This window comes from Zonotrichia leucophrys, chromosome 5, assembly GCF_028769735.1.
Source record: "Zonotrichia leucophrys gambelii isolate GWCS_2022_RI chromosome 5, RI_Zleu_2.0, whole genome shotgun sequence".
NCBI classification, from domain to species: Eukaryota; Metazoa; Chordata; class Aves; order Passeriformes; family Passerellidae; genus Zonotrichia; species Zonotrichia leucophrys.
In genome coordinates, this window is record NC_088175.1 from 49,428,818 (window position 1) to 49,451,889 (window position 23,072).

Genomic DNA, 23,072 nt, shown 5'->3' on the forward strand with positions numbered 1-23,072 from the left:
TACTTGGCTCCTCCCAAATCCAGCCAGCACTCCAAGGAACAAACAAGGGGACAGATCACCTCAGGGTGCACACCACTATTTTTAATAATAACACCAAAACCAGGGAGAATTCACACTCACCTTTTCTCCTGGGCACAGCTCTCCAGAGCCTCTCAGTCCTTGCCTTCCATGCCTGCGCCTTTTCCAAGACCTCTGGAGCCAGTTCAGGGCAGGCAGTGGCCACCACAGCCCTGGCAGTGCTGCTGGGTGATCCCAGCCCCTCTGAGGGCTGCAGCTGCCCATGTCCCTGCTCAGGGATGTGCCACTGCCACCAGCTGTGCTGCCACACCACAGAGGCTTCCAAACCACAGGCAGGCACAGGCTGTGTTTGTTTAAGATCAGCCTCCTGGAGAAGAAAAGCTGTCCTTACCTCAGGATTTGCCAGGAAAAGGAGCTGTGAGATCTGCAGGTAAACACAACACAGCTGTGCCCTCAGCTGCAGGCAGGGCTCTGTTCCAAACCCCCAGAGCAAAAAGCCAGAAGGATATCAGGGCACTGCAGCAGGGCTCTCAGGACTGGGATTGGGGGACACTATGGCAGAGCTCTGGCCTGGGTTTGAGGCCTCTGGAGTGTGAGAGGCAGCAGAACCCGAGTCACAGCCAGCCCCAGCTCCAGACTGGCATAGTCATTGCCAAGTGCTGGGAATTCAGTGCTTGGCTGCTCAAATTCCCCCTGAGGTCAGAGAGGAGATCCCACAAGCAGGTTTTGGTACAACAGTGCTGATTTCTGGAACCTGAACACAAAACTTTCCCCCACAGGCAAGGGGCAGCTCTGGGCGTGCAGGGAGGCACAGTGAGTGTGCAGTGACCACCCAGCCCCAAATACAAAGGACATAAAAGCCCCCTCAAGCTCCAAAGACCACCAGAACCAGCAGCTGCAGAGACCAAGGTGAGCTGCAGTGCTAAGGCAGAGTAACATTTCTGTCCTTTGTTGTCCAAATTCTTGTTTAATGAACCACAGAACCATTAAGATGCAGGAAGTTTACAGATCTGCCCTTCCTGGAATGGGAATTTTGGAGCTGCTCAAGCACTTTCATTATTCCAGTGCATTCCAGTTCCTCACTCACACACTGCAGTCACCCTTCATATAAAAATCTTCACACAAACACTGCTCTTCCCACAATACAAACACTTGAAAGATGCCTCTCAGGATTTTTCTTCCCTCCAAAATAGTCTCTTGCTTTAGAGGGGAACAGGGCTTTTTAAGTACAGACCCAGCACTTGTTCATTCAAGTTCATTGATTGGCTTTTAAGTCATTTCTTCTTCTTCTGCTTTAGATCTTTAGTTTTCTTAAATTTCTTCTGTTGTTTGGGTCCTCGTGCTGTTTCTAGTTTTCTTTTTTTCTCACTGGAAAACAGGAACAAAACATCTGTTAAAAATGCACTGGCCTTGCCATCCAGCAGGGAAATCTTTGTTGTAATATAGGAGCGAGGGAGAAATTTTAAACTTGGTGCTAGAAAAAGCACAAAGAAGAGCCTGACTTAGATTTTATAGTGTCCTGACATTATCCAACCCAGAAGATCTTGATTTTTAGCTCTTGTCTTTTAGCTCTTGTGTTTGCTTTTCAAAACTTTATCTGTCCTAAATGCGGTATCTGGAATTTAGAGTACCTAGAAGAGAAACTACTGATTGTTTTAAAACATTCAATTTTGTCCCTGCACTGGATTTTGATTCAAGTAAACACAACAGGAATTCCAAGCTCTGATCTTTTTAAGCAGCTGCTAAGAGTCTCTCCTTCCTGGAAGGCTTTTGGAAACTTACAGCTCCCAGCATTCATGGAAAAAACCATGAAAGGGTGGAACAGAGATCACATAATTACCTGAGGTGTCAGGCACTCCAAGAAGGGGAAATAAGTGAGCAGGGAAGTCTCACCTATAAATCCCCAAGGAAAAAAATGGGAAAATTACATGCTGGGCATGGCAGAAGAAAGAAGATGGATGAGAATTAAGGAATTGTAGAAATACAGACATTTTCCAGGCTCAAGCTCACTTTTGAAAGATTTTTTTCCTGAATTTGCATTTTATCCACTGACACCTCCAGGTGCTCCCACTCAGTGTTAGATCCCAAAGCAAATTGGGCACTCAAGTGGAATGAGTGACCCAAGGGAGGAACAGTCCCAGCTTCTGTGTGGGATCAGGATCAGATCATCAGCAAAAGAGCCAGAATTAAACATGTTAATGAAGAGAGGACCAACCTTAGAGCAACAGAGGAACACTGGGTAGATGAGCTCACAGCTGCTCACACCCCAATTCCCTCAGGAAAACTGAGGATCTAGCCAGGACACTGAGTTCACTTTTAACCCTCAGGCTTCACTCTTTTGGAAAACATTTAACAAAGCCAGCAGGAAGAGGACAGATCTCTGGAATATTTCAAGTTCCTTTACCTTTTCAGGCTGACGACGGAAGCGTTCTGTCCTGCCTTGCTCAGCACCTCGTTCCACTCCTCATCATCCCCCCTGATAATGTACCTGAGTGGGAAAGGGGAAGGAAAGGCAAGTCCAATTGTTAGCTCAGAGGAAAACAACAGAAAAATGAGGTGTTTCTACTGTCAGGCACACACTACTCTGCAAACAAAGCCACTGTGCCAGCACCCAACCAAACTGGATTTGGGAAACACACACTAAATCAAGCTGGCAAAGCTGGCATGGGACAGCTTTCCTAAATCAGTCTGGGAAAAAGTGAAGAGCTGCAGCTTGCTTTTAAAAAGAGAAATTAAGACAAAAATTGCTACTCAAGTAAGCTCATGTCCTTTGGCCCTTGTCTGGGTGTTCAAGCACCCTGGAAATGACACCCAGATTTAAAGAGGCAAAGCAGCTGTGTAGCACAATGGAGTGACTGCTCTCCATCTCAAGTTCTTGGAGGTTTGGAATAGATAAGGCTTTGTCCACAGAGCTGAACAATGTTGGACAAAGCCCCAACAAGTTTTCTACAACCTGCATTGAAAAGTATTCAAAATAGATTTTTGTGTCTCTCTCCTCACATGGAGAACAAAAATCTGTTTCTGGCTGAGGATAAAAAAAACAGGAAACAGAGTCCAAAATGACAAAAAGGTATGCAGCACTATCAATGCTATAAAATAGAATTAATTTGAAAACATTCTGGTTGTATTATTTTCCTTATGTGACTGACTTACAAGTCACTTCAAATCACATCCATTCTTGTCCTTTCTCCAAACATGGCAACTAAAGGTTCAAAGAAGGTTATAATTCCTTTTGCCAGATTTACCAGAGACCAATTTAAAGCCAGGCCAGACAACTTCCCTGGGACATCAGCACAGTGAGCAGTGTTTGTAAGACAAAAAGTGGGAGGGGAGAGGGAAGAGAGAGAATCAGTGGCATCTGTAACTCCTGTTGGTCCAGAAAAACAGAAGTCTGCTTAAGACACTGAAGTAAAAGCTTTGGTTTTAAGTAAAAGTCTGCTTAAGACACTTTACTAAAGCTCTGGTTGCTTGCCCTTTTTGAGTTGATTTGGGTTTTTTATGCTTTACCCACTGCTGACAATACACACTGGTTCTCATTTACTGATGGTCTACTGCACCTACAGCCTTGTGCACAAATCCCAGCAAGACCCAGCATTCCACCCAGGAAAAAACTGGATTTGAGACCCAGGCAGATGAATTCTTACTGTGTGAGGTCCATCTCCTTCAGCTTCATCACCTCCTGCTTGTGCTTTTCTTGGAATTCCTTTGCAGCCTCCTCCTGCAACAGGACAGCACAAGATGCTTTAGGTCCCGATGGCAACAATGACTTTGTAATGAGAAGAAAATACTTTTCCCCACAAATACATCCCCTAAACCAAATACCAGCTGGTCCTGAATAGCTTCTCTCTTTTATTTAATTTCATTTTTATGTTATTTGTACATACAAACTTGTAATTTTCTGTGAAAACCCCACACTGCAGCTTAAAGCACAACTCCAGCTGCACATAATGCAAACCTGTCAGGTTTTAACTCCCTTACAGTGCCAGATGTGGTGTGGAACCCTTTCCATCCAGGAAATTTAATGTTTCTGCCCTCAGGTGAACTCCCCTGAAGTGTTTACATATGAACCAGGAATAAAGTTTGTAATTACCAAATCATCATTTAAAGATTTCAGCGTTGGCTCCATCACAACATCCTTTGTTGCTGCCATCTGCTCCTCCACAGCCTTTTCCTGGACTGTGTTGAACAGCTGAAAATGAAACAAGCCAGCACATGTAAGACTTGGTTTTTAAAACATCATTTATCACCTCTACAATGAACTCCTAAACCCAGACTTCAGGAGCTTTGTTATCCTAAACCTTAGAGAGAAAGAAAACCAGGAACCAGTTCCAAAACTTTACAATTATTTCAGTGGATTTCAAGTCTACCTCTAGGTAACACTGGGAAATAATTTTATTTTTTTCCAAGGAAAGCTGAGATGCCACCAACGCTCTGAACAATGGCTCAGGCAACAAGGATTGTCTCACCATTCTGGTCAGGGCACTTCAACATGGAAAACTGTAAGATAAGCACTCTTATCTGGGAAATCACTACACAGAATCATTAAGGGTTGGACAGGACCTTAAAGACCACTGAGTTCCAAACTTCCAACCATGGGCATTTAAATCACTGCCACACATTTTCCAGCTGGGATTTTCCCCGCTTGCCAAGTTTATGGTCAGTAAGTGGGGATGTGTTAAGGATGCCCAGCTCTGACCCAGCTCTCTCTTAGTGCCGTATTTTCTGTGAATTTTGGAATGATGGTCCCACATGGCCAAGGCTTGTCCTGAGCTCCCACCTGCACCACTTTGCGGATGATCCTGTTGAAGAGCCCCATCAATTGACTGCTGGGCAGCTCCAGCTCCTTTTCCAGCTGGTCCAGAGATTTATGCTGCAGGCCAATCCCTAGGAAAAGGGCCTGAGGAAGAGACAGGGATTTCAGCACAGAGCAAAGACAGACACACATGCCCAGCTCACTCCCCAAATCCACCCTGCCCACACACACACCGACTGTGCAGCAGAGAGGGAGATGTCTCCCATCTGGCTGAGGAAGAACATCCTGGCAATGGTGGGCACCATGTCCATGATGAGGTGGTAGTCCACCATGTTGCGGGAGTACATCTCCAGCCTCTTCAGGTCGTACGGGATGAAGGCTGACTCCAGCTCAGCACGGCTCAGGGCTGGCGGGAGCAGAGAAACACAGCAAGGTTGGCAATGTTCCTCAGTGTTTAGCAGGAATTCAGGTATTTAGTGATGCTGGCAAGGGGGGCTATTTACAGACATGAATGAGACGGGGCTGCTGCTGAAAGCACCTCGAGCTGTTTTATTTTTCAGCATCAGTCTCATTACATGATTATGACAATGGGAAGATGCCACCAGCTCACATTCCAGGCAGCAGACCAGAAAACCTAATGTTACAACTTACTTTATAAGCTTCTTGACCAATCACACAAAGCAAAAGCACATTGACAGTAGTTCTATCCAATCACCATAAGCACATGTACCTTTGGTTAAAACAATGCTTGCTTATTTTGAATACAATACCTACTTGTAAGCCTTAAAACACAATGCACAGAGCTCCATTATAAAGTTTTAACCCTCCTAATATCTTGCTAGATATACTTTCTGTAGCTTAGAAAGCTATTCAGACAAGCATTAATACACAGGCCATTGTTCTATTTGCACTTGCTTTCCTACAGTTTAAATACTTTTTCTGCTGGCCTATCTCATGGCTGCTGCTTTAGCTCTACTCACAGTTCTGCTGTATCTGAGGCCTGCATCTTGCAGCTTTCCCAAAACCCTCTGATTTTGCGGATTCCCACAATTCCCCCTCTCTGTTCACCTAAAAAGAAACCTTCATAATCATGTAGTTTATTACTTGTGTTTTGTAGCCTTACTATAATATTTCTGCTTATTACCTGCTTAAAGCATGTTCTTGCTGGCACTAAGCATTGCTATATTACAACACAGCAATTTAATGCTGTGAAAGTCCAGTCAGTGGAAAGGGCATAAATTACACCTGACAATAGTTACAAGTCATTGTTCAAAGAGCTCTTGTCGATTCCAGGGTCTTAATTCAAAACTTTTGCTGTAAAAGAGGTTTGTTCCCTTGCTGCAGCAGGAAAACCCTCTAGAACCAGACACTAAAACCCCACAAGACACAAGTACCAAGTTCTCCCCAGAGGATTCTCCTGTTAAACATCTTGAGAAAACAGCAAATTGAGGTGCCAGGCTCCAGCCCTGCTCTGCCATGCACTTACAGCTGTCCCAGTCAGGGTACTCACGTGCTTGGGGCTGCTGTTTGATATTTTTGTTCTGTAGAATGTTCAGTGCCAAGGAGGGAGAGAAGGTGCTGAACTGGTAGGAAAGCAGGGAAAGGAAGCGCCTCCTAAAATCTACAGGGCAAGAGGACAAAAATAAATAACCCCAGTGTAACAGAATAGAATAATAAACAGCCCAGAAGGTCCTTGAGAGTCAGCAGGATCAGAGTTACCTTTCCAGAAGGCAGTGAGCCAAGGTTCCTGCTCAGAGTCCTCTTCATTGAGCATCTTCAGCATGATGCAGGAATGCTCCCCTGTCAGGTCATTCTGATAAATAAGATACAGTTCTGTGATTCTGTGGTGGATTTTCCATCACCCCCATGAACCTTTTGCAACTCTGCTCAGCTGAGGAAGGGAAATACCTTCTAAATCAACAACAACAGATGCATCAACTGCTACTGACCACCTCCACTTAATGGAAAACCTATGAACTTCTAGAATTCGGTAAATCTCAGCTATTTTACCAATAACCATATTAATAGCCCTCAACAGCTGTAAAATTTTATGAGCAAACTACTTGGAGGCCCACATTCACAACCCTAAAACTCTACTCCTTAACTATAGGCCCAAAGAACAAAAATGAACATAAACCAAGACTTAAAAGCAGCGTCAGCAAACCCTTCTGCCCCAAACCCCTTCTCACAGAATCTGCTGGAATGCATGCCCAGGGATTTCAGCAGGGCTGGGTTTTCACTCAGCAACAGTGTGGTACTTACAGGGGTCTGCCTCAGATAAACTGGCACAAATCCAGCACGCTTCCAAAACCTGGGCAAAAGAGGGAACACAGTGAGAATTATGGAGCTAAATAAGTAATAAATTGTGGTTAAACACAATTTATCTGCTGTACAAGGACAGCTGGTGAGGAGCAAGCAAAAGTCTCTATGACACACCAACAATCAGAGCAAATGAGCTTTCTGTCAGAAAGCAGGAACAGCATCCACCTGACTGAGGGTCCAGCTCAAGGGAGTGAAAAATTGTGACTGTAATGTCAAAAAATGCACACTTTCAAGGTGCTGTGAAAGGCATTTACATCAGTCAGGTAAAAACCAGCAGCTCTGAAGTCAGCAGCACCTCACGTTTCTACAGGTCACAGGGATGAGAATTGAACCACTCCCTACCTATCACAGGCTGTTCTTACTTCTACACCCTGGAAAAATTGGGCAAGTAAAGCTCATTATCTGTTTAAGATGGGCAAGATGTAACTGGGAAATAGAATCATGTCCTACTTGAGCAATCTGGGTGTCAGGCCATAAGACACCCCGAGATAGTCCAGGTGCTCAGCTTGTCTCTCACTCAGTTTGAGCAGCAAAGGAGGCAAATCTTTCCGGGGTGTCACAACCTCTTCTAATAAACCAACAGTCTGGAAAAGAAAGTGGGAATGGGTTAGCAGCAATCCCCACAGAAAGCTGCAAAGTAAAGCTCTTCTTCTTTATGAAAATCTGAGAATTTCCTCCCTACAGAGTGGAGACTTACAGGGGAAATTATGCAGCTCAGCATGACAGAAAATGAAAAAAAGTTACCATACCTCACTGCTCACAGTTGTGATTTCTTTTGGCTTTTGAACTGTTTCTTCTTCCAAACATGGGAATTTGCCTTCATAGTACATCTGCAGCAAAGTCAGAGCTCTGCTGCCATAGCCCATCTGTGAAGAAGCAACAACACACTGTAAGCAAAACCAGTCTCTGATTTTTAACGTCCTCCCCTTAAAACCTATTAACAAACAATCAGCAGCGCAGACATCACTCAGTCACTGCAAAAATGCTTTTTTTGGCCACATGGCATCTCCAGGGAGAAGGACAGTACAGAAGAAATCAGCATCAGCCCTGGTAGTTCAGGGCTGTGTGGTAATTCTTGGGGCTTAACTCTGGCACTCAGAAAATGCCAAACACTTGGTAAGGTCACAGCAAATATCCCTGGATTGTGTACGGTGGCTCGGGATGCTCTGGGAGCACTGGTTTGGTGCCCTGAGCTTAAAAAGCTAAGAACTGGAGGAGCTGCAGTGTTTGCCCTGTTCTGAGCTCTGCCTGCAGAGCCATTTCCATTTCCCTGGCCCCACCAGAGCTGGCCCCAGGTACTTTACCCCCTGGTAGTCCGGGTGAACCGCGATGCGAACCACACGCCCGCCGGAGAGGCCCCCAAAATCCGGATCCTGGAACTGCACAGGGACAAAGAGCCCATTTAAGGACACTGCTGGGCACTCTGGAAACAAGATATACATGAAATCCACCCTGGGTGCCAGTGCACAGCCAAATCACCCACCTGCTCTGAAATGGTCCAGGGAATCAGATCACCAGAGGCTTTCTTCCCCCTGGAGAGGCTGTTCATGATGGACTGGCGGGAGATCTCTCCCTCCATGCACACCTGCCAGGAAAGACACAAAACCATGAACACAGACACACAAAATGCTTCCTCCTGCTCAACTAGACCAGGATCAAAACTGACACTCAGAGTCATTCTCTTACCTGAACAACAGCCAGGACTTCTGGTAAGGAATTCTGGGTGGGTGGAACAGGAGGCAAAAGGCAAAAGAGATGATGGGCAGGGGCATCAGAGAGCATCTGGAGGTCATTGGGGGAGTTCTGCAGGGTGAAGACATCAGAAAGATCAAAAACTGTCCAGAGAATCACAGAATACCCTGAACTGGAAGGGACCCATCAGGACTGAGTCCAGTTCCTGGCCCTGCACAGGCAACCCCAAAAATGATACAAGTGTGTCTGAGAGTGTTACCCAAATGGCTATTCCATGAGGAGAGCTTCAAAATCCAGCTGATTTCTAAACAATCTCTCTATTTACCAAATTTAGAGCTATTAAGAAATTTGGAACTCATACAATACTGAGGGATGGAGTAGCTCCCAGGCCATCTCATGGCTGTCACATCCCCAGACAGCACTGGTTCTCCTCAAGGGAAATCTTGTGCTCTAATATGTATGCACCTGAACTTCATATTTTCACAGCTCCTTACCTCCTAAGTACCAAATCTCAATCTTTTTTTAAGCCTCAGATTTTTAGAACTCAGTAGCTCAGCGCTTCTGGACTTCCCCAGATTTACAGATTAACCCTGGTCTTGAAACCTTGAGAGGAATTATTCCTCTTTTCAGCCTCATAATAGTGCTGCTCCTGGTGAACTTGAGGCCACCAGAACATCGTAAAGAGAACTGCAAATGAGGTTCAGCACTGATAAAATCCTGACAGGCTTGGAGGCTCATTTAGAATTTTAGTCTCCACTTTTTCTCAAGGCAAAACTATTCCAGACTATCTGAAAATCTAGTATGTGCAGCCAGGACTGAGGCAGAGATTTCAGAGAAAGGAGAACGCAGCTCTGTACACAACAAGAAGCAACAGAAGCTGTTTAGAAATGTCAACAAAGCTGTCATAACAAGCACTTCTGTCCCCAGAAAATTCCACACTGAAACTGGGAATGAAAGTGGATGGAAGAAGCCCAAGCCATACCTTGTAGTGTGAAGCCACATAGAGGGCCATCAGCCTCTGCAAGAAAACTTCTGATGCTCTGTGGTAACAGAAGAGTGTGTCTCTATTTACATAGTATCTAAATACAAGGATTAAGGAAAATAACTCCTTGGGAACCAGGAAAAAGCTTCCTGTTGGTTTATTTTCAATATCTGGGCTTGCCTTCTTAGACTCCAACAGCTTAATCTACAAGAATAAATAATGTTGGGCAGTCTTTGCAGCTTTCACACCCTTCACCTGTAAAGATAAACCTTTTGTAATTCCAACAAGGGCCTCCCTTCATGCAACCCTTCCGTGAGGTTGTCCCTGCAGCAAAACTGGGGTTTGGTGGTGTCCTGGCAGCACCCACCACCAGTGCCAGGGGTGAGGTCTTAGAGAAACAACTGTGCTGAGCTTATCCCAGCCATGAGCCAGGCTGAGACCCTTCCAGTGAGGATACAGGTCACAGGTGTCTGGCAGGGGGCAGCCAGAGATGATCCTGGTGATGTTGAGGCAGTCCAAGCACAGGAGATCATTCAGCCACTTCTCCACGGGGTCCCCAGGGGCGTACCTGATGGACTCGTGCAGGGACACCTCGTGCAACGTGCGAGCTGCAGGGGTAAAAAAGGACACTCAGGGCTGGACAAGCACCCCACAGGATCCCTGTGCCCTGAAGCGCTCCCAGATTACAAAACTCAGATGCTGATTTTTCACCTCTAAAAAGCCTTCCATCTGAAACTTGTGAGGAAAACCAGCAGAGTTCTGTCATTTCCCCACACAACCCCTTCCCACAGCTGCAAAGTACATGGATAGGTGGGACAGCCATGGATCAGCCTGACAGCAGCCCCAGGACACACACAGGCCAGAGGTGCTGTTGTTGGGAAGGATGAAAGTTTGACAAGAAAGTCTCACATATATGTATGCTTAGCAGAAAGATTTTTAAATATAGAATCTGATGAAGGAATAGAGATGGAAGTAAGTTTCGATACAGAAGAATTGCTGAGCCAATATTGCTGGATAACCAAGGAGGCAAAAGGTGTGTTAGTCAGAAGGGGTTTTTATGGCTTAGAGCAAAGGATAAACCCACTTCAAACAAGATGTTTTTACTAAGCAGAAAGACAGCACAGACAAACAAGCCTGCTGATGTTGCAAGTAGAAAAAATGTCTCAGAATTTTCCACAGCAAGAAGACTGAATAACAACTTCTAGCTTAAAATGTAATGTACTAACTTTTACTGATTGGAGAACAGTAACATGAATATTATAGTAGTTATGATAGGCTATAGATAATAGTTAAGGTATAGACTGCTTCTACTGTATTAAGATGCTCAGCAAAGAAAAGTATATAATGCAATGTAACCTGAACCAAAGGGTCTCTAGGCCTGCCTGCAGCTGGAGCTGAGAACTGTAGGCACAGGCTCTGTCACCCACCACCCTGGACTGCTGGAACATCTTGGATGGAATAAACTGCATTTTAGAGAGCTGCCTGGAGTCCCACATTAGGGGGACTCTGACATGCTGTACCTGAGGTGAGCTTGGCAGTGGCTGTGGATTTGTTCTCTGCTGTCAGGGTCACCTGGCTCTGGGCGCTCTGCTGGCGGAGCTGTTGGATGAGCTTCAGGGACAGCGACCGCCCGGTGCCCTCATACCTGGGAACCAGGACACAAGGAGCTGAAACAGGAACCACAGGAACCAGGCAGGCAGCCAGGGCTCTGGGGAGCCCCAGCAGAGTGGCTGCTCCAGCCTCACCCATTGATGGTGGAAGCCATGAACACCAGGTAAGGGCCCAGCAGGTTCTTCACCAGGGGCAGGGGAATGGCAGCAGCTTCGTCGATCACCACGAGCTCGGCCTGGCCCAGCTTCACAGAATCAGCAGGGTGGATGTACTGCAAAGGAGGGGACACTGTCACTGCCAGCAGGGAAACACCAGGGTCCTCAAAGCTGCAGCCCTGGAAAGCTCTTTGCTGTCCCTGCTCTCCTCAAACACCAAGCCAGAGACTGAGATGTGGAAAAGCAGAAAGTCAGGAGAGTGTTTAGGCTGCCCTAACAAGGACTCACACATCTTGTTTGGCACAACTCCACAGGAATTCAACTGCAGAGGTGAGGAAAATAAAGGAAATCTAATCTTTAAAACATCTTCCTGTACTGTTCACTGACCTAGAACTGGCTGGACAGAGTTAAAGAATAAAGTAGGGATTTACTAAAAGGCCTCAACAGATCCACCCTGGCAGTACAAGAGACCAGCCAGGGCTGCACCCAAGATGGACCCAAAATGGTCACAAAACGGACAACTGGTCATGAGGTCTCTCACTTTTATAAGTTCTGGTCTATCAGCATATTGGAGTCAATTGTCCAATTACAGTTTTAGGTTATGAAGTTCCATCCTCTTTGTTTTTTACTCTTCAATTCACCGTTGTTTATGCTTTTTGGGCCTGAGGCTGTAACAGCTGTCCTTGGATGTCAAGCTGGAAAAGGAATTCTCTCTGTGAAGAGACCTTACTAACACTTACTATGAAGCTCAGAGTTACACACTAAAGCAGCACAGAATCTGAAAAATATGAAAGCTAAAACTTAAGGCAACACTCCTTTCACCTTCCTTTGCTTTTGTTCTGGGAGAAACCCATGAGGGAGCTTTGTAACCTACAAGTTATTCTCTGAAAGAGAAGGTATTTTGAGGAAGTCACTCCCTGAAGATCTGCCTTCCAGCAAAACTCACCAGGACAGCTCCACATCACAAAGAACGAACATGCTTAAAATCAAAACAACTTCAACACTGGCAAAAACCACAGCCAGGAACAAAGCTGGAAAGGTAAGAATGCCAATTACCTGGATGGTCTGCCTGTGCTCCTTGAACACATTCACTCTGACCACTGCCTTGTTGAACTCTGGATTTAAGGACTGAACAATCTCATAGTCCAAATGCTCCTGGAAAACAACATTTTTAAACAATATAAGAAGCCAAGATATAAGAAAAAAATAATTTACCATCATCATCATCAAAATAAGCTCAGACAGTGTTATTTCACATTCTAATCAAAAATTCTTATAAAAGCTTCAAAGGCCTGAGAACTGGGAAATTATTTACTGATGTTAAAATCTGTTTCACAAAGAAACTGGTTTACCCTGCTTAAAAACAGAGAAAGAAACACAACTCTACCATGATTCCTTTTCTTGCAGAACATTGTAAAAAAGGCTGGTAGCAAACTTATACAGCCAAAAGCACAGATGAGGTGTAAAACTTCCTAGCAGGAATGCTTGGAAAATATTGCAAAATAGTCTGCTCCCCTCACCTGATACTGCAGTGCATCAAAGCCTTTAAATATGAACTCAAAGAGAGTGTGAAGGTTGTCAGGGCTGGGAGATGTGACAAAGATATTGGAGTAACTGCAGAGAAAAACAAAACAAGAGCTGAATGCTTTTTTGAACAAATATTACCACATAAGTACTAAACAGGTTAGGTTTTTAACAGGAGGGGTTGACTTTACCTAATAACCAAAACACAGCAGATTCCTATGGACACTAATATTGATTTATGTGTGATTATTTTGAGTTTTAAGAAAAATTTGACAAAAAGACACAATGTTGCCAAGATATAATCTTGTATCAAAAGATATAAGATTAAAAATTAGGGATTTAAGATTGAATATTACTAATATATTCCAATCCTGTCATCTTAGTTGTGTTTTGTCTTTTTTTTTTCAACTCAGGGATGCAGATAAGGTCTGGGGGATTGGAGGGGGGGGATCACTCACCCAAAAGCCACAGCTCCAGCAATGGCCAGCCCCAAAGCAGCAGATTTCCCTCGTCCCCTGGCTGCTGTTAATGCCACAGTGCTCCTCAGGGTCTTCTCAGAAATGGCTTCAATGAATTTTAGAACTGCTTTTGCCTGAGGATTAGAAAACCCCCAGAAAAGAGAGTTTGAGTTTCTTTCACCCTGAGTCCTGCTCCACCCAGAGAAGCTCAGCTCTGCCAGCACACCTGATGCCCTGGGGAGGCTGGCCTAGAACAGAGGCCAGATGGAGTTAAAGAATGAAGTAGGGATTTATTAGAAGGCCTCAGTGGATCCACCTTGGGCAGCACAAGAGCCCAGCCAGGGCTGCACCCAAGATGAACCAAAATGGCCACAAAATGGACAACCAGTCACAAAGTCTCTCACTTTTAAAAGTTCTGCTCCAAATTTGCATATTGGAGTTAATTGTCCAATTACACCTTTAGCTTATGAAGTCCCATCCTTGTTTATCTCTTTCCATTCTGTCATTGTTTATGATCTTGGGCCTGAAATTTGGATAATTTATCCTTGGTCTACCTCCCTTGTTTTGTCTCCCTACTCTGTGAAGAGAGCTTACTACCTCCTACTATGAAGCTCAGAACTACAGACTAAAGCAGCACAAAATCTGAAAAATATAAACCTGAGGCATCACACCAACCTGATCCATGGTTTTGCAGCCATCCACCAGCACTCCCACAGGCTGTGTGTCCTGCAGGCTCTCCTTCAGCTCCCTCAGCTCCAGGTCCTGGGGCCCCAGGCTCTCCTCCTGTGGGCACACAACAGGATGAGCCAAGGGTATTTCAGCACAATCCTACCTTTGTGGTGTCTTCTGACACCTTTGGGCAGGCAGAGAAAAAGATCTGGAAGGAAAAGTTACCACAAGAAAAATGTATTCCTCAAAACCATGAGAATTTATATGGACAGACATATGTTTAACAGTTAAATTTCGAGACATCTTCAGGAGAATGGTCACAAAGAGGTTCCCCAGTCCTGACTTCCCCAGGCTTGGAAGGGAAAATAGGGAAGGATTTTGCAGCACATAGTAATTACAGAATGGCATTGATAGGAAAAACAGATTAAATAAGAGTGCTCTGAATAATTTAATTAATTTTTTAGTCTTTGGACATTCATGATCTTTGTTACACCTCTCACATGCAGTGTCCAGGCAGGGGGAAAAACTTCTGTAGCACCAATACCAAAATAATATCCAGACCTTCAGAGCTAAACAATAACCTTGGACACAAACACAACCAGTTTTAGATGGGAATGAAGGCTGATTTTCCTGGTTGTCACTTAAAATTCCAAAGGCACCAGCCTCTGCAGCCAACAGATAAGCATTTGTGCTGCTGTCAGTGTTATTCCTAACAATAAAAGCAAGTTGTTTTATTTATTTATTTTTTAATCAGTGCCCTATTAGAATGTTTTTACCATCTCTGACAGAACCTGAACTGGTTATTTCTTAGGCCACACAGCACAGCTTAAATGCTTCAAGATTTCTGTTTAAAACTGGTTCCACTTTACTGCAGTCCACAACTGGAAGTGATAAAAGGATACACTTCTAACAGCGCAAATATGTGTCTGGATTATCCTCAGGGAATTCTTCCTGGAATGTGACATGTGTAACTCAGAAATTGAAACAACTGCCACAACTTCCAGCTGTGTCCTGAGCCTGCAATATACTTATTTCCAAAGTGCTCTCCCACCCTTCAAATGCCAAAAAAGTATTTTTATTGGTCCATCAGCTTGAAATCCCTCCATGCAACCACAATCAAGCTCCACCTCACTGGGCTGAGCAGTACAGGAAACTAATAAATATGGGCGAGCACAAAAAGAGATAGGACAGGAAAAAGAAAAAAGGCAGAATATAGAAAAAAAGCTCCCCAAGCTTCACCCACATAATTTCTGTAGAACGTTCTGCTTCCTCTCTGCAATGCCATCATTTGATATAAATCAGGGTGAAATAAAAAAACATTCTCTGTTTTTAAATCTTTAACACCCTGTGCCAACTCAGAGGGATTTGTGGCAGGGCAAAGGGCTGGGATCACTCACTGACCTGGGACTGGGGGGGCACAGGAGTGATGTTGGCAGCATGGCTGGAGATGGGCAGGATGTTCAGCTGGTCATCGATCACCAGGCAGGTCTTGCACGAGGCCAGGGACAGGATGAACCTGGGCAGGCAGAGAAAACTCAGTAAAAACAGCAGCAGCACTCCCTGGTGGTTCAGCTGAACTCTCTTCTAAACACAGAGAATTCACAGCTCCCCACAGCTGAGTATTCACAGCTCCCCACAGCTGAGCCGCAAGTCCAGCTTCCAGAATAAGGCCTGTTCCAAGGCAGACCTGTGGGATGTTTTCCCATCAGGAACAGCCAGTGCTGCTCCTGGTGCTCTCCTTGGGCTGCCAGCCCAGCTCCTCTGCATTCTGAGCCACTCACCTCTCATTGAACCTCCCCACCACATCCTGGTGCGCCTCGGTCCTGTACCGGGAGTGAACGTCCTGAAGGAAAAAGGGAAGAAAACAGAAGGAAAATGTGACAGTGACATTTACAGGATTGTGACCCCTTCTTTCTCATTCTTATCCCTCCATTTCCATCCACAGCACATCCCAGACAGGATCCTGACTCTGTGGTGAAACACTCACATCTGCAGCATTTCAGAAATGCCTGAGTGTAACAAATCCCATCCCATCTCCTCCCACTGCTGATGAAGGAGCAGGAAAGATGATGGAAGGAGGATAACAGCCCATAATAGAATCAATAAATACCCACCCAGCATCCCCTCAATGCAGCTGCTGGCAGAGAACAGACCCTCTGTGCTGCACATACCATTGTCATTGTATAGAGCTGCTTCAGGGAGTTCATGGTTCTCAGCAGGATCACCACAATTCCACCACCTTCCACTGTCTCCACTGTTCTGGCCAGCAGGTTTGGAGTCAAGGCTTCAAAATCCTGGGCAGTAAAAAGAACCTCAGAGTTACCCAGAGTCCAGCAGAGCAGCTGGCTCCTACTGAAAGGCACAGAGAGCCTAAAACCTTTATTCCTCCAAGTTTAATTCCCACTAAAATTTGCACCAAGCAATGCCCTGTTCCAACTCCCACCGAGGCCAACTCACCCTCACACCACTCGTGAGGGAAAAGCAAGGCCACCAAAACTGAAGTGACAGAAGCCATAAACCCCATTCCTGCAATGTTTCAAGTGATTTTTGTAGAGCCCTTTAGGGAGCCAAGGCCCTCCTGACCTGCAGGACACACATTCCAAAGGTGTTCCCCAGGATCTTGTGGGTCTCGTTGTAGTAGCAGTAGCGGATGTTTGTTGCTGCAATGAACAGCTCGAAGGGATCATCATCCTTGATGTTCAGAGTCCCACTCTTAATCTTCTTCTGCAGCTGCCTCATCCTCTTCTTCCTGTGGCTGGAGGGGAAAAAAACCATACAGGAGTTTTCTTGGGGAAGGGTTTAAGGGAAGTGTGCTCAGGCTGAGCCTGGAAGTCAGAGCTCAGTCCTAAATATGACTGAGGTGAAACAGCTGAGGAACCTCAGTTTTGAGGTTAAAAAAGGTTAAAAAGGGAGTTTGGCCCATGGTAGCAGAGTCAGTGTTAGAGCTAAAGGAGAAAAACCAGAGGTAGTTTCTGCCAGTGCCAGCTCTGCTGTGGGATTTCACTCCTGGAAGAGCAGATTTGCCCCAGCTGCTCCAGGAACAGCCCTGGCTTCCCCTCCCAGCCCTCCCCTCAGCCCACAGCCCTGGCTGCCCAGGGAGCAGCAGGATGCAGGGCTCTCTTACCTGCTGAAGCCCAGCTCCTTCTTGTAGCACCAGAGCACAGAGGGCCTGGCCTTCACCGTGGCCTTGGACAGCATGTGGTGGAGGATGACGACCTGCCAGGGCACAGAGCACTCACAAACAGCTCTCAGGGAGCACCACAAAGCAAAAAGTTCCTCTAAACTTGGTTTTACAGCTGCATTTCCACCGTGGAGAACAGAGCTGTGCCTGTGCCTGCTCCAGGGCTGCAGGACACTGGGTTTTACCTCCTGTGTCCTCAGCTCCCTTCTCTGCCAGAACCAACACTGCTAATTCCAGGCTAAACACAGTTTTGTCTCTTATGGATAACTCCTTCATAAGGATTTTCCAAAGTGGGCTTCAGTGAACACAACCAGAGCTGGGAGATGCCAGAACCCATCAGTAAATAATGCCAACATTCCTCTACTGCCACCTGAACAACTCATTCTTTTCCAAGTTTTACCTTTTTTTTTTAATAATTAGCTAATTTTATTTGCCCACAGACTGGAAATAAATGAATTATCAGTCACACAGCAGTTAAAACAGAAGAGCAGCAGGAGCAGGGCAGGGATTGCTCCCCTCTGCTCAGCACAGGGCAGGGCAAAACCCTGGGCTCAGTTTTGGGTCCCTCACTGCAAGAACGACACTGAGGGGCTGGAGCTTGTCCAGGGAAGGGAATGGAGCTGGGGAAGGGGCTGGAGCACCAGGAATGGCTGAGGGAGCTGGGAAAGGACTCAGCCTGGAGAAAAGGGGCCTCAGGGGGACCTTAGTGCTCTGCACAGATCCTGATGGAAAAGGGCAGCAAGGTCGGGCTCTGCTCCCAGGAACAAGGGACAAGAGGAGAGGAAAAGGCCTCAGGCTGTGCCAGGGGAGGTTTAGGTTGGTTTTAAGGCAAAATTTCTTCCTTGAGTGGGCTGTTGAGTCCCCATCCCCGCAGGGATTAAAAAGTCCCGCAGTTGTGGCACTTGGGGACGTGGGTTGGCGCTGCCTTGGCCTTGCTGGACTCAGCGGTCTGGGAGGGCTTTTCCACCCTGAACAACTCTGTGATTTTGTGAATGGACTTGTCCTAAACCACCGCGCGTTTGCCGAGCTGTTCTTCCCCTCCCCACTTGAAAAACACAAGGCCAGATTCCCCAAAGAAAAACGAGTTTAGCACTGAATTTCCTTCACACAACTTCAGCAGGTTCATCTGCGAGACAACTCAAAGCCCACCCCGAGAGAGAAACCACCACAGGGCAGAACCGAGGGGGAAAAACCTACAGCCAGTCGGAAAGTTTAACAGTTATAAAACAAGTTAAAAAACCAAACCAAGCTCACACACCGCAGCCTGTCCTGAGCACCATTTGCCGTTCAGGAGTTTCCCAGCCGGGAGATGCCCTAGGGGGGTCTCACACACCATTTTCAACCCTGTCCCTGTGAGTTCCCTCCCCTCAGTCCCCGCTGCTCTGCCTGGGGCTGCCAGGATTCCACTCCCGCTGGAGAGAGCGGAGCAGGGCCCGAGGAGCTGCGGCAGCTCCGGCACGGCCGTACCTGGTCCTTGCCGCGGTCTCCCACCACCACGAACAGGCTCCGCTGCCGCTCCGCCACGCCGTTCTCGATGAGGACGCGGATGCGGTTGTCCACCTTGCGGCGCTGCATGGCTGCGGCTCCCGGAGCTCTCCCGGCTCCCTCTCCCCGCTCTCCCGCGGCCCCTCCCCGCTCCCGCTGCCCCCGCACCACGTGGGAGCCGCCTGGGCCCGGCCGCGAGCGCCGCGCGGTGCGGGAGGACCCCGGGGCTGCCCGCGCAGGCCGCCTGCGCGACCCAGGTGTATTTCTAAATACACATTTCTGTAAAATCGCGCATAAAACACACATATATACGCTGCTCTGTGTGTCGAGGTCTCAAGTACAGTAACTGAAAGTAGCTTTCCACATGGGAATAGATTTCTGTACCCAGCCGGCTCCCAAAATCCCTGCGAGACACAGAGCAGCCCCTACTGCCCACAGCTTTCCTCTTCCTTTTTCCTTTCCTTGAAATTCCCTTCCCTTCCCTTTTTAATTTTTTTTACGATTTATTCTAAACAAATCCTGCCTCTGACCCCTCCAGGCGTGTGGGCACAAAGAGCAGGTTTTATAAATTTTAAATTTTTGATTTTATAAAGATAATTCCATTTCCACACCTGCCAACTCTGAGTCTGGGTGGCCTTTCCTCCGGGGGGAGAGATGACAAAACCAAATATATATACACATATATACACGCATATGCATATAAATATAAATAAATAAAAAATAGATGTTATCTATATATATATAATATCTAGATATATAAATATAATATATAATATAAAGCTTATAAAATTTATATTTATCTATTATATTTCTAATATTTATATTTAGAAATATATGTTATATATATTTTTATATATATATTAAAGGGCATTTGGAGGCAGTTTCCTAAGGAAACAAGAGTGCAGAGACCAAACAGAACACATCCAGTAAAGAACAGATCTGTAGGATTCATTGAGGACACTCAGCCACCCCCAGGGAATATCAATATCAGGAATCCTGCTCCTCAGGAAGGGGAGGGAGCTGCTGACATTTATTTCTGCTTCTTAATAAATCCACCAGAGCTGTTGGAAAGTTTTCCCTACAAAATCCCAAGCTGCACAGCCATGGAGCAGCAACAAGAAAATGACTTCTCTATCAACCTGAGCTGAAATTCCAGTAAGGTTTCAGAAACATGGAATTTTATTCTCAAGCTGTTCTAACCTTTCAATACCAAAGTTGAGCCCAGCTATTTGCATAGATAGATTTATTCTTAGCTTTTAATACTGCCTTTTTTTAACTTGAACACAAACAATGAAGTATTTAAAACCAGGTGACAGCGTAGGAAAAATGTGTTTAATACCACTGGATGTATTTGGGGTGGTTTCCAAATATAACAAAAATATGATAAAAATACTGAATTAATAATCATAAAGGCTGTAAAACAATTTTCTTTTAGGCGAACCCAGTTAAATCCAGTCACTGAGACAAAACCACCAATGCAACAGAAGTGTAGCAAGACAATCCCTTTAGGTATGAAATATTTGTTAAAAGGGAAGGACATAAAACATTTAAATAGATTTATTTGTCAAGTGTTTACATAAGCCATGGACCAATTTGTTCCCAACGCTGAGTTTAAGAACTGCAAAGACATATATACAGGTATGTTTAAGGCCATCAGAAAATTTAAACCTGACAACAAACTAAAAATTCTCAACGCTTATTTTATGTGCTAGAAGCATTACTAAAATTCATTCTAAAATCCAAGAGCTTCAAAAGAGGAAGTACATTTTCATTTCTCAAAAGTCTAACAGATATTTCCTAAAATTTAGCTTGAGACCAAAATTCCAGGTGTCCTCTTGATCCTTCCTTGGGTAGAAATGGGCCAGCAGGGTTGGAACTGAGCCAGTGACACCCTTCTGACTCTTCTAGGAGTATTAAAAAGAGAGGGGAAGAGAATCTTGCTTTTAATAAAACTGCAGCAAGAACAAAAAAAGTTAAATTCAGAACCAAATGCCAAGTTAGCCTCTAGTTTTCCTAACACAGATATCCTATATGCTAGTCTAAGTGGCTTTTAGGAAGTGGATTGTGGAAAATAGATTTCTTTCCCTCCCTTAAGGCTGGAACCAGAGAGCCACAAATTTTAATATCATTCTATGCAAAAAGCCTCTGAAAGTGGTTCATAGAATAGCACCTCTGCCCTTAGATGAACAGTCTAGAAAAGGAAGTTTCTCATCACACTCTCCACATCACACCAAAAATACACATCTGAAGGACTTCCCCACCTACCTCCCTCTGCAAAAACTATTGGGCAACAGGAAAATGTTGCAGTTTAAGCAATTAGCCCTCTCCAGGACTGAGAGTGTGCTGGCAAAAAGAAGGGAATGTTCCCAAAGCTCCTTCCCTGAATTGTGCCACTGCCTCCACAACGGCCAAGATCAGTCCAGACCAATGGAGGGCTCAGATGCACTTAACAAATTCTCTCATTTCAGGAGAAACACCATCAGAAGGGAGCTTCCAGCAAACTCCAGACAATAATCACAAATATATTTAAGGCCAGATTTAAATAAGGAAATTGTCCTCTGAGTTCAACAGGAGAGTTTTGTTGTCTGGGCTCATTTCCTCCTTGCTCTCCAGATGTTCTGGTCCATCAGTGAGGGGCACTGCACCTTCCCAGCACATCCCTGCAATTCCCTGCTGCCAGCTCAAGTGAAGGGAAACCTTTTAGTCCCATCCATGCTCAGTGCAGATGGAAAATTGGAGAAACAGGTGCTCAGGTTTTAGGAACTAAACCAGCCTCCTTTACACACTGACAAACCTCAGCTGCAGCTCAAGCATCCTGTCAATACTTTCCAATAAACTTCACCCAAGAACAGTTTCACATCAGCAAGAGGGATGGTCTGGATTTCCCAGGATGTGACTGCAGCCTCATGAACAGGGTGAGTGGAACATCAAGATTCTTCCAACCAACTGGTTCTGTATCTTGCTCTGCAGGACCACAAAGATTTTGCCCTATTTGTTCTTAATAATACGAATTTTAAGAACTTTTTCAGTATAATTTATCATCTTTGCAGGATTTATCTGCAGTTAGAATCTCTTCAGTAACTTCTCTCTACTCAAATGTCATCTGGGAGAAAGGGAAGCTCAATCCTTTCTCCAAAGACCTGGAACACAACCAATCTTCCTAAAAACTTAAGGTTGGTGGACATTTTGAGAAGACACATTTTTAAGGACACGAAGTTCTCTGAGAGTTAAGTCCCAGCTGGATACATTGCCTGGTTAAGTAACAAAAGCCTCTTCCAACTACTCTGCCTGATGATTCAGAGATTGCTGCATACAAAAGACAGGATCTGGGGAAGAAAACAGGGGTTAAGTGACGTTTAGAACTCTCCTCCACAGCAAAATCCCTAAGCTGCACTGGTGAACTGTTCTTAGAAAACAGCCTGTGCACAGCAGAAACACAGGAGTAAAATTCATGAGCAGGCTGGCCTCAGGTACACAACAGCTCATGATTTCTGGGTCAGCTTTCAATGAGGAGGATGTCTAGGAAGGATCCAAGTTTCTCAGACACAATAACAATACATACAAAGACCTGAAATACTTCAGATTTAAAAATCACTTGCTCAGAAACCCTTGAATTGCAGCCAAGAGGAAGCATGAAGCTGAAGGCAGAAGTTTGGTTTGGAACAGGCTCAGCCCCAGCCCTGTCCCAGCCCCAGGATCACACCCCAGCTGCCCATGAACAAACAGCTCATCCCTGAATCCACAAGGGGCTCAGTACCAAACTGCCACAACTTTGCTTCAACATAAACTTCAGGCAACAGTCTTTGCTTCAAACAGGACCTTTCCAAAAGACACCTACCTAGGAGTGCTTGGGATCTGGAGGGAGCTCACACTACAGCCAAGCCATGCAGTAAAAGCTGAGAGGTGCCCTGAGCAGGCCAGAGGAGCAGTGAGGGCTCTGGGAGCACAGGGTGACTCCAGCTGATGTCTCAGGACTTTGTTACACCACGGTGGAGATCAAAGGGCTCCCTCTCCTCTAAAGGCTACTGGCATACAGGTTTACAAATTTGTCTCTCTATGAAGAGGCCTGGTGTTTCACTAATAAATTCAAGTTGGATAAAAACCCCAAACCAACCCCCCAAACTCAAGGTGGAATGTTTTGATCCATTCAGAGGTCTCTGAGTGAGTATGGTGCACATTTACTGACAAACTACAATTAGTTCCTTAAGGAGCATCTGGTGTG

General features: G+C 45.5%; 1 protein-coding gene across 1 annotated transcript; it reads right to left on the bottom strand.

Annotated features, from left to right (window-relative positions):
* Positions 1–948: 948 nt before the first annotated feature.
* Positions 949–19,005, bottom strand: NAT10 (N-acetyltransferase 10). Its single transcript, XM_064715457.1, has 28 exons — positions 18,833–19,005; positions 17,309–17,400; positions 16,768–16,939; positions 16,356–16,478; positions 15,966–16,027; positions 15,586–15,700; positions 14,191–14,298; positions 13,516–13,649; positions 13,054–13,147; positions 12,590–12,688; positions 11,513–11,649; positions 11,288–11,412; positions 10,225–10,375; positions 9,768–9,864; positions 8,780–8,896; positions 8,577–8,678; positions 8,398–8,472; positions 7,843–7,959; positions 7,544–7,677; positions 7,034–7,082; positions 6,491–6,584; positions 6,282–6,392; positions 5,005–5,177; positions 4,796–4,915; positions 4,109–4,207; positions 3,663–3,736; positions 2,423–2,506; positions 949–1,386 (listed from the first exon to the last, which is right to left on the bottom strand). Exons 1-28 carry the CDS (start codon positions 18,938–18,940, stop codon positions 1,293–1,295), a joined length of 3,060 nt encoding a protein of 1,019 aa, XP_064571527.1. The 5' UTR covers positions 18,941–19,005; the 3' UTR covers positions 949–1,292.
* Positions 19,006–23,072: the final 4,067 nt, after the last annotated feature.